General features: G+C 43.6%; 1 protein-coding gene across 1 annotated transcript in view; it reads right to left on the bottom strand.

Moving 5' to 3' along the window:
- Positions 1-1032: 1032 nt before the first annotated feature.
- poc1a (POC1 centriolar protein A) overlaps positions 1033-13602 on the bottom strand; it is a 148060-nt gene continuing 135490 nt past the window's right edge. The window contains exon 11 of the mRNA XM_077204357.1: positions 1033-1926. Within this exon, the coding sequence (XP_077060472.1) occupies positions 1801-1926 (126 nt within the window). The 3' untranslated portion in view covers positions 1033-1800. The remainder of the gene's footprint in view (positions 1927-13602) is intronic.

The raw sequence follows: 13602 nt of genomic DNA, 5'->3' as shown, positions 1-13602 counted from the left end.
CACACACACACACACACACACACACACACACACACACACACACACACACACACACACACACACACGCACACTGAACTCCAAACACACACACATAACCATACTGAACTCCAAACACACACACACACACACACACACACGCACACTGAACTCCAAACACACACACATAACCATACTGAACTCCAAACACACACACACACACACACGCACACTGAACTCCAAACACACACACATAACCATACTGAACTCCAAACACACACACACACACACACACACACACACACACACACACACACGCACACTGAACTCCAAACACACACACATAACCATACTGAACTCCAAACACACACACACACACACACACACACACACACACACACACACACACACACACACACACACACACACACACACACACACACTGAACTCCAAACACACACACACACACACCAGCGGAGAGTGGTGTGTAATTAAAGGCCTGATGTTGTTATCTGGAAGTGTGAGTGTGAGGCTCGGTCCTGTCCGGCACAGACTCGAGCCCCAGACAGGAAGGAAAAGAGTGTTCGTGTGTGTGTGTGTCCACCAGTGTTACGCTTCAGTGGGTCTGTTCGCAGCTCAGCTCAACTACAGAGAGGAAAACATCACAGCAAAAACTCACTCATTCAGTCTGCAGACGGGTGATCTCAGAAATTAGTTATTTTAAAGTTATGAGCTGTTTTGAGGCGTGAACAAAGCCGCTATGAACAAATGTTTTTTGAATATACATTAAAGAAAACACTACATTAAAACAGAATTGCTGCTTCACACTCTTCATGAGCTCCAGAGGCAAATCAAGGTTTTCCTGAATGCTCCTGAAAGCCCCGCCCCCAAACTCACGCTATTGGCTGAGTCGTATTTACATGTTTCAGGGAAATCAACCAATGAATGAACAGACGTGACTGTAAAGCACAGCCCTGACACTACATAATAAAACATTACATATTAGCTGATATTATATTTTACAGTAATATACAGAAAGAAGCACATGTAAAAAAATCACATTTACTGGCATTTTAATGGACAAAAATAAAAAGAATTGTTTAGTTACAACGGGAAATGAGACAGTATGACTCAAAATAGCAAACTTGAAAAAGAAAAAGTCAGTTCGAAAGTTCAGGACAAACATTAGTTCAGCGTATGCGAGAACAGGAAGAAGGCTTCGTGTTCTGATTCTCTTCTCAGATTTCAGTTTCAGTGTGTGGTTTTGAGCATTACAGTAGAGCCGAGCACAACACACACACACACACACACACACACACACACACACACACACACACACACACACACACACACACACACACACACACACACACACCTCCATCACACACTGCTGTTCACACACACACACACACACACACACACACACACACACACACACACACACACACACACACACACACACACACACACACACACACACACACACACACACACACACACACACACACACACCTCCATCACACACACACACACACACACACTCCTCCATCACACACTGCTGTTCACACACACACACACACACACACCTCCATCACACTGCTGTTCACACACACTGCTCCATCACACACACTCCTCCATCACACACACTGCTGTTTACACACACTCCTCCATCACACACACTCCTCCATCACACACACTCGTCCATCACACACACTGCTGTTCACACACACTCGTCCATCACACACACTCCTCCATCACACACACTGCTGTTCACACACACTCCTCCATCACACACACTGCCAGCCTGTTCTGATGTGATCGCTGTTATCGCTGGTTTGTGATCTGGAGACTCTGCCCTCGATGTTTGGCTCCGTTCTGACGCTGGTTCTCCACACACTCCTGCAGTTTGTCTTCGGTCAGAGTCAGGCGCTGCTCCAGAATGGCCACTGTCTACAAAACAAGAGCAGGATGGGTATGAGATCCACTCAGTGACCCGTACAACCAAATATAACCAGTTCTAATTCAATTCATACATTAAAACAGGTTTTTTTGTTGTTGAAAAAGCATAAAGCTAACCCTCAGTCAACTTCACACAAATGATCCAACAAGTAATGTCAGTGATATAGTGTGTATGGAGAACAGGAGTGGTCCGAGTACTGATCCCTGAGGAACTCCTGAGACTAGATGATGTGTTCTGGATTCCTCATAAGCGGTGTAACCAATAACCATACATCCATATGGATCCATACATTGATCGATACGATGTATCAATGTAACGCATACAAATCAATATATATTTTTAAGATGCTCCATTACTTTGGCATCTCTGTTGACTGTTCTACAAATTTCAGTCAAAACGCGTGTTCTCTTTTAAACTGAACATTGTGAAACCAGCAAACTCGTCACCTTTCCACTCTGACACTGAAATAATCTTTTCATGCGAACACAGGCGATTTTTATGTGTTTGGGGGTGTTTTTATATGATTGTATCTCTGAATGTATGTCTCGTTTATTAGCGCTGCTTTTGTGTAACAGCGCCACCTACTGTCAGAGAGTGAAGTGTCATTTCTGTTCATCCTGGCTGACGTTTTTCTTCCAGCAAATTTTTACGCAGCATCACACACAGTGTTTTAAATCTTAAACACTAATCTTTTCCACCGGACTGGAGTTTGCATGTTTACTGTTGTCATTCCTTCCCCCCCCCCTCCATTTTTCTCTGTTATTATTCTGTAGGCTCGCAGATTTTTCTAACCATGATACTTGGAATGAGCAGGTTTCACATGCGCTTTGAATTTTTGCATTAATTAATTTGTCTGCAGGGTAGTGCACCACTGATTCAGGTAGCCAAAGAAAGAAGTGAATAAAGGGAAAAGACAGAAACGTGTGCAGCTACAACAACAATGTGGATGTGTATGAGCTTTAGTGTGTATGAACAGTAAGATCAGGCCTGTACTGGGAGCCAGTATGGGAAACAGTGGAGGACAAACACACACATTGATGCATTGGTGTGGAGGCGCTGTGACATCATACCGTGGAGAAGCAGTGTGTGTGTGTGTGTGTTTCTGCAGATGGTTCCAATAAACCAGGAAGAAACCTACAGTATGCTTCTATAGTACAATAATCTCTCAATGTCAAACAAGCAAGCAGAATCAAGGTCATGTCATGAGGAATCAAATTTTCCTCATGCCTTGATAATGTTCTATGCAAAGATGATAGCAAATCATAATAGTGTGTATTTATAATAAATAAGTGCATCATTGTTTGAGAATATAATGTTTTAAAGTAGCTTCCCAATACTGAGCTACAAGAACAGAAATGAAGAAAAAAAATGCAGTAGAAAGAGTGAGTGAGGAAAAGACACTGAGACTCGAGCGTGGGAGGGAGTTATGATCCTCGTCACAGGAATGCATGAATGGAATCTATTTCGGCCCCCAAACAGATGTGCAGTTCTCCTCGCACACAAACCCTGATTATGAGGAGGAATACGAGTCTCTCGTTCGTGAGGCAGAAACACCACATCCACTGTGTGTCGGAAGCAGACCGAGATGAGGAACGAGAAGAGTGTGTGAGTGAAGAACACACACACAATAATGTGCTGAGGGGGCGGAGCTAAAGAGCCAGCATTCACAACAACACATGAAAGGTTCCTCAAAACCAACTCACGCCAGAGATCAGCCACTATCACTAACACTATCACTAACAATACCACATACTATCACTAACACTATCACATACTATCACTATCACTAACACTATCACATACTATCACTATCACTAACACTATCAGATACTATCACTATTATTATCACTAACACTATCACATACTATCACTATCACAAACACGATCACTAACACTACCAAATACTATCACTATCACATACTATCACTAACACTACCACATACTATCACTATCACTAACACTACCACATACTATCACTAACACTATCACTGACACTATCACATACTATCACTATCACTAACACTATCACTAACACTACCACATACTATCACTAACACTATCACATACTATCCCTATCACTACCACATACTATCACTATCACTACCACATACTATCACTAACACTATCACATACTATCACATACTATCACTATCACTAACACTATCACTAACACTACCACATACTATCACTAACACTATCACATACTATCACTATCACTATCACATACTATCACTATCACTACCACATACTATCACTAACACTATCACTAACACTACCACATACTATCACTAACACTATCACATACTATCCCTATCACTACCACATACTATCACTATCACTACCACATACTATCACTAACACTATCACATACTATCACATACTATCACTATCACTAACACTATCACTAACACTACCACATACTATCACTAACACTATCACATACTATCACTATCACTATCACATACTATCACTATCACTACCACATACTATCACTAACACTATCACATACTATCACTTACACTATCACATACTATCACCAACATTATCACTAACACTATCACATACTATCACTATCACTAACACTATCACTAACACTACCACATACTATCACTAACACTATCACATACTATCACTTACACTATCACTTACACTATCACATACTATCACTATCACTAACACTATCACATACTATCACCAACATTATCACTAACACTATCACATACTATCACTATCACAAACACGATCACTATCACTATCACTAACACGATCACTAACACTATAACTATCACTAACACTATAACTATCACTAACACAATCACTATAACTATCACAAACACGATCACTATCACTAACACTATCACAATCACTAACACTATAACTATCACTAACACTATCACAAACATGATCACTATCACAAACATGACCACTATCACTAACACTATAACTATCACTAACACTACAACTATCACTTACACGATCACTAACACTATCACTTTCACAAACACCATTACTATCACTAATACTATAACTATCACAAACCCGATCACTATCACTAACTATCACTAACACAATCACGATCACTATCACAAACACGATCACTATAACGTACACTATCACTAACACTATAACTATCACTAACACGATCACTATCACAAACACGATCACTATAACTATCCATATCACAAACACGATCACTGTTACTATCACAAACATGATCACTATCACAAACACGATCACTATAACTATAACAAACACGATCACAATAACTATAACAAACACGATCACTATCACAAACGATCACTATCACAAACACGATCACTATAACTATCACTATCACAAACACGATCACGATAACTATCCCTATCACAAAAACACTCACTATCACTAACACGATCACTATCAGTAACGCGATCACTATCACAAACCCAATCACTATCACAAACTCGATCACTATCACACACACGATCACTATCACAAACACGATCACTATCACAAACACGATCACTATAACTATCACACACATGATCACTATATCTATCACAAACACGATCACTATCACAAACACGATCACTATAACTATCACTAACACTATCACAAACACGATCAATATCACAAACATGATCACTATCACAAACACGATCACTATCACAAACACGATCACTATAACTATCACTAACACTATCACAAACACGATCACTATCACAAACATGATCACTATCACAAACACGATCACTATCACAAACACGATCACTATCACAAACACGATCACTATAACTATCACAAACACGATCACTATCACAAACACGATCACTATAACTATCACAAACACGATCACTATCACAAACACGATCACTATCACTATCACTAACACAAACACGATCACTATCACTAACACTATCACAAACACGATCACTATCACTAACACAAACACGATCACTATCGCTAACACTATCACAAACACGATCACTATAACTATCACTAACAATATCACTATCACAAAAACTATCACAAATACTATCATTAACACTATGACTATCACAAAAACGATCACTATCACAAATAATTTCACTAACACTATCACAAACACGATCACTATCACAAACACAATCACTAACACTCACAAACACGATCACTATCACAAACACGATCACTATAACTATCACAAACACGATCACTATCACAAACACGATCACTATAACTATCACAAACACGATCACTACCACAAACACGATCACTATAACTATCACAAACACGATCACTATCACAAACACGATCACTATCACAAACACGATCCCTATCACTAACACTATCACTAACACAAACACGATCACTATCACTAACACTATCACAAACACGATCACTATCACTAACACAAACACGATCACTATCGCTAACACTATCACAAACACGATCACTATAACTATCACTAACACAAACACGATCACTATCGCTAACACTATCACAAACACGATCACTATAACTATCACTAACAATATCACTATCACTATCACAAAAACTATCACAAATACTATCATTAACACTATGACTATCACAAAAACGATCACTATCACAAATACTTTCACTAACACTATCACAAACACGATCACTATCACAAACACAATCACTAACACTCACAAACACGATCACTATCACAAACACGATCACTATAACTATCACAAACACGATCACTATCACAAACACGATCACTATAACTATCACAAACACGATCACTATCACAAACACGATCACTATCACAAACACGATCCTATCACTAACACTATCACAAACACGATCACTATTGCTAACACTATCACAAACACGATCACTATAACTATCACTAAGAATATCACTATCACTATCACAAAAACAATCACTATCACAAATACTATCACTAACACTATCAATATCACAAAAACGATCACCATCACAAATCACTATAAATATCACAAACAATATCACTATCACAAAAACGATCACTAACAATATCACAAACACGATCACTATCACTAAAACTATCACAAACACGATCACTATAACTATCACAAACACGATCACTATAACTATCACAAACAATATCACTATCACTAACACTATCACAAAAACGATCACTAACACTATCACAAACACGATCACTATCACTAACACTATCACAAAAACGATCACTAACACTATCACAAACACGATCACTATCACAAAAACGATCACAAACACAATCACTATCACTATAACTATCACAAACACAATCACTATCACAAACACAATCACTAACAATATCACTATCACACACATGATCACTATCACTATAACTATCACTAACAATATCACTATCAACAACACGATCACTATCACGAACACGATCACTATCACAAACAATATCACTATCACACACATGATCACTATCACTATAACTATCACAAACATAATCACTATCACTAACACTGACAAACACGATCACTAACACGATCACTATCACTAACATGATCACTAACACTATCATTAACACGATCACTATCACAAACACAATCATTAACACTAACACGATCACTAACACTATCACGATCACTAACACTATCACGATCACTATCACAAACAAGATCAAAAACACGATCACTATCACAAACACAATCACTAGAACTATCACTACACTATCACAAACACGATCACTAACACTATAACTATCACTAACAATATCACTATCACTATAACTAACACTATAACTAACATAATCACTATCACTAACACTATGACAAACACGATCACTATCACTAACATAATCACTAACACTATCACTAACACGATCACAATCACTAACACTATCACTAACACTCACACTATCACTAACACGATCACTATCACTAACACGATCACTAACACTCACTCACACTATCATTAACACTATCACTAAAACGCACACGATCACTATCACGATCACTAACACGATCACTATCACTAACACGATCACTATCATTTACACATTCACTATCACTAACACGATCACTATCATTAACATGATCACTATCATTATCACTAACACGATCACTATCACTAACACGATCACTATCACTAACACTATCACTCGGCCATCTGGAGTCATGAAATATCATCTTATAATAAACTTTTTCCACAAAAGGTCGGGAAAGACTCCCAATGTAAGATATTTTGAGCTGAATTAAAAGAGTTATGCATGAAATTGTGAGTTATTTTGAATTTAAGTTGAAAGAATGTGAGGAATGTGTTTAACTTACTATTTATTTATTGATCAAATCTAGTAATTTAAAACTAAATTAAATAATAAATTAAATAAAATCTAAAAAAATTGCAGCAACATATTGTCACATATTAGGGACGGCAATCAATTAAAATCGTAATATTATTTAATCAGATATCATTTAATCATTTCATAGTAAATGCATTCAGTTCCAAGAAAAACGAAATATTAGGTCCATGACAGTTTTGAAACAGCTATGTCCAATTGAACAGATTGATTTAAACCAAGCCCAATCAGGAATCTGTCTCAGGGACTGATCCCCAAAAACCTGCACCCCTAAATTCATCCTCTTTAAAGTTCAAGAACGAAACACATCATGGACACTCACTCGAGTAACACATGCTTCTGAATCATTAGCATTACTGAGCCCTCTTCTGCTCTCTGGGAATAATCCCGGGAGACAGACACAATAACAGGAATTGATCAGGATTTCGGGGTCACAGACAGAACGGATGGGGTTCAGCTCGGGACTCTTACACAGCCACATCGATAACCCATTTCTCAAGAGTTTCTGTTGTGTCTGGGACTACCGTCGTACTGGAACGGAAAAGGCTGTCCTCAAACTGCAGACACACAAACACATATTCAAAGCACAGAATCGCCTAGAATAACAAACACTGGGATGATGTGTCAGACTGGCAGATGAAGTATGATTCACTCCATAGATCGTGTTTACGGAGCTTTACACTCAACCCTGTGTGTGTGTGTGTGTGTGTGTGCGCTGATCTCAGATCTGTGTGTGTGTGTGTGTTGATCTCAGACTTGTGTGTGATTGGATAGACTGGATCTTGGAATTGAGCTGTGCATCAGAGGACAGCCGGTGTTTTGAGCGACTGCTTCAAGAACACACAGACATTTACATTCAGCAACAACATCTGATGTTCAGACAGACATCTGATGTTCTGGCTAATACATCACAGGCTCAATAACACTCAGATCTGAGGCCACAGTGGAGTTGTAAATATAAAGATTGAAACGAGGATTACAATCAAAGTGGAGGTACAACAGAAATGCAAGGGGTCGTGTGTGTCACTGGCACTGATGGTTTAATCAACATCAAACCAATCAGACTCAACCCTTCAAACTCCTGCAACAATAGAGCCGTTGTTAGAGAAACTGCAGAGCCAGTGATGACTGTGAAGGAGTGCAGAAAATCAAGTAAAGCTGAACCAATCAGCACATCGAGAGCTGTGGAGAACAGAAGCCATTCCTCAAACACACCTTCAGCTCATCACACACACGGCAACCCTATCACACTCACTCACACACACACTCACTCACACACACACACACACACACACACACACACACACACACACACACACACTAACACACACACACACACACACACACACACACACACACACACACACACACACACACACACACACACTGCAACCCTATCACACACACACACTGCAACCCTATCACACACACACACACACACACACACACTGGAACCCTATCACACACTCAAACTCACACACACACACACACACACACACACACACACACACACACACACACACACACACACACACACACACTCACTCACTCACACACACGCACACACTGTGCAACCCTATCACACACACACACACACACTGCTACCCTATGACACACTCACTCTCAGACACACACTGCAACCCTATCACACACACACACACACACACACACACACACACACACACACACACACACTGCAACCCTATCACACACACACTGCAACCCTATCACACACACACACACACACACATACACACACACACACACACACACACACACACACACACACACACACACACACTGCAACCCTATCACACACAGAAACACACACACACACACACACACACACACACACACACACACACACACACACACACACACACACTGCAACCCTATCACACACTCACTCTCAGACACACACACACACACACACTGCAACCCTATCACACACACACTCATACACACACACACACACACACACACACACACACACACACACACACACACACAAACATAGATTGTTGTGGAATGAGCATCTCTAGAAGTCCTCCAGCTCGAGGGTCTCACAACACACACACACACACACACACACACACACACACACACACACACACACACACACACACACACACACACACACACACACACACACACACACACACACACACACACACACAATCCCGCTCTTGAAGGAAACACTACAGCGACTCAATCAGACACTCCAGTGTACGTTTGATCTGGTCAGGGCTGGTCACAATACAGCTATAATCCTGCTGTCGGGCAGAAGCTTGTACACCATTACTATTGGTCACTTTGCATATATTTAACCAACGAAAAGAAACCTCGTAACTCCATTGGCTCCTTAAACTGTAAATCAAAATGAATAACTCCGCCCACCTCAATCATGAATAAAGAACTGACACGTTGTTAAATTTTTGGAGAGGTGCACGTCAGGGTGGACCTCATTCAAGATATGTTAAGGCATGAAGACATTTGTTTTCAAGGAATGTTTTAAAAAATATGTCACTTTGGTGATCAGAGATGAGTTTTAAGGGATAAAATGATTGACTACAAGGGGACTTTAAAAATTACAATGTTTTTTTACATATCTGGTAAAGTAGCAATTGTGGTCACACAAGGTTTCTGACAGCGGGACAGTGTCCTGGACGCGGTTTCTGACAGCGGGACAGTGTCCTGGACGGGGTTTCTGACAGCGAGACAGTGTCCTGGACGGGGTTTCTGACGCTGGACAGTGTCCTGGACGAGGTTTCTGACAGCGGGACAGTGTTATGGACGAGGTTTCTGACAGCGGGACAGTGTCCTTGACGAGGTTTCTGACAGCGGGACAGTGTTCTGGACGGGGTTTCTGACAGCAGGACAGTGTCCTGGATGGGGTTTCTGACAGCGGGACAGTGTCCTGGACGGGGTTTCTGACAGCGGGACAGTGTCCTGGACGAGGTTTCTGACAGCGGGACAGTGTCCTGGACGGGGTTTCTGACAGCAGGAAAGTGTCCTGGACGAGGTTTCTGACAGCAGGACATTGTCCTGGACAGGTTTTCTGACAGCGGGACAGTGTCCTGGACGGGGTTTCTGACAGCGGGACAGTGTCCTGGACGGGGTTTCTGACAGCAGAACAGTGTCCTGGATGGGGTTTCTGACAGCGGGACAGTGTCCTGGACGAGGTTTCTGACATCGGGACAGTGTCCTGACCGGGGTTTCTGACAGCGGGACAGTGTCCTGGACGGGGTTTCTGACAGCGGCACAGTGTCCTGGACGGGGTTTCTGACATCGGGACAGTGTCCTGAACGGGGTTTCTGACAGCGGGACAGTGTCCTGAACGGGGTTTCTGACAGCGGGACAGTGTCCTGGACGAGGTTTCTGACAGCGGGACAGTGTTCTGGACGAGGTTTCTGACAGCGGGACAGTGTCCTGGACGAGGTTTCTGACAGCGGGACAGTGTTCTGGATGGGGTTTCTGACAGCGGGACAGTGTCCTGGACGGGGTTTCTGACAGCGGGACAGTGTCCTGGACGGGGTTTCTGACAGCGGGACAGTGTCCTGGACGAGGTTTCTGACAGCGGGACAGTGTCCTGGACGGGGTTTCTGACAGCAGGAAAGTGTCCTGGACGAGGTTTCTGACAGCTGGACATTGTCCTGGACGGGGTTTCTGACAGCGGGACAGTGTCCTGGACGGGGTTTCTGACAGCGGGACAGTGTCCTGGACAGGGTTTCTGACAGCAGGACAATGTTCTGGACGGGGTTTCTGACAGCGGAACAGTGTCCTGGACGGGGTTTCTGACAGCGGGACAGTGTCCCGGACGAGGTTTCTGACATCGGGACAGTGGCCTGAACAGGGTTTCTGACAGCGGGACAGTGTCCTGGACGAGGTTTCTGACATCGGGACAGTGTCCTGAAAGGGGTTTCTGACAGCGGGACAGTGTCCTGGACGAGGTTTCTGACAGCGGGACAGTGTCCTGGACGGGGTTTCTGACAGCGGGACAGTGTCCTGGACGAGGTTTCTGACAGCGGGACAGTGTCCTGAACGGGATTTCTGACAGCAGGACAGTGTCCTGGACGGGGTTTCTGACAGCGGGACAGTGTCCTGGAAGGGGTTTCTGACAGCAGGACAGTGTCCTGGACGGGGTTTCTGACAGCGGGACAGTGTCCTGGACGAGGTTTCTGACAGCGGGACAGTGTCCTGGACGGGGTTTCTGACAGCGGGACAGTGTCCTGGACAGGGTTTCTGACAGCGGGACAGTGTCCTGGACAAGGTTTCTGACAGCGGGACAGTGTTCTGGACGGGGTTTCTGACAGCGGGACAGTGTCCTGGACGGGGTTTCTGACAGCGGGACAGTGTCCTGGACGGGGTTTCTGACAGCGGGACAGTGTCCTGGACGGGGTTTCCGACAGCGGGACAGTGTCCTGGACGGGGTTTCTGACAGCGGGACAGTGTCCTGGACGGGGTTTCTGACAGCGGGACAGTGTCCTGGACGAGGTTTCTGACAGCGGAACAGTGTCCTAGACGGGGTTTCTGACAGCGGGACAGTGTCCTGGACGAGGTTTCTGACAGCGGGACAGTGTCCTGAACGGGGTTTCTGACAGCGGGACAGTGTCCTGGACGGGGTTTCTGACAGCGGGACAGTGTCCTGGACGGGATTTCTGACAGCGGGACAGTGTCCTGGACGGGGTTTCTGACAGCGGGACAGTGTCCTGGACGAGGTTTCTGACAGCGGGACAGTGTCCTGGACGGGGTTTCTGACAGCGGGACAGTGTCCTGGACCGGGTTTCTGACAGCAGGACAGTGTCCTGGACGGGGTTTCTGACAGCAGGACAGTGTCCTGGACGGGGTTTCTGACATCGGGACAGTGTCCTGGACAAGGTTTCTGATAGCGGGACAGTGTTCTGGACGGGGTTTCTGACAGCGGGACAGTGTCCTGGACGGGGTTTCTGACAGCGGGACAGTGTCCTGGACGGGGTTTCTGACAGCGGGACAGTGTCCTGGACGAGGTTTCTGACATCGGGACAGTGTCCTGGACAAGGTTTCTGATAGCGGGACAGTGTTCTGGACGGGGTTTCTGACAGCGGGACAGTGTCCTGGACGGGGTTTCTGACATCGGGACAGTGTCCTGGACAAGGTTTCTGATAGCGGGACAGTGTTCTGGACGGGGTTTCTGACAGCGGGACAGTGTCCTGGACGGGGTTTCTGACAGCGGGACAGTGTCCTGGACGGGGTTTCTGACAGCGGGACAGTGTCCTGGACGAGGTTTCTGACAGCGGGACAGTGTCCTGGACGGGGTTTCTGACAGCGGGACAGTGTCCTGGACGGGGTTTCTGACAGCGGGACAGTGTCCTGGACGAGGTTTCTGACAGCGGAACAGTGTCCTGGACGGGGT

The sequence above is a fragment of the Siphateles boraxobius genome, unplaced genomic scaffold (genome assembly GCF_051911475.1).
Source record: "Siphateles boraxobius isolate OS27281-9 unplaced genomic scaffold, OSU_SipBor_1 5, whole genome shotgun sequence".
NCBI classification, from domain to species: domain Eukaryota; kingdom Metazoa; phylum Chordata; class Actinopteri; order Cypriniformes; family Leuciscidae; genus Siphateles; species Siphateles boraxobius.
This window is presented reverse-complemented; position numbering and strand designations above follow the sequence as displayed.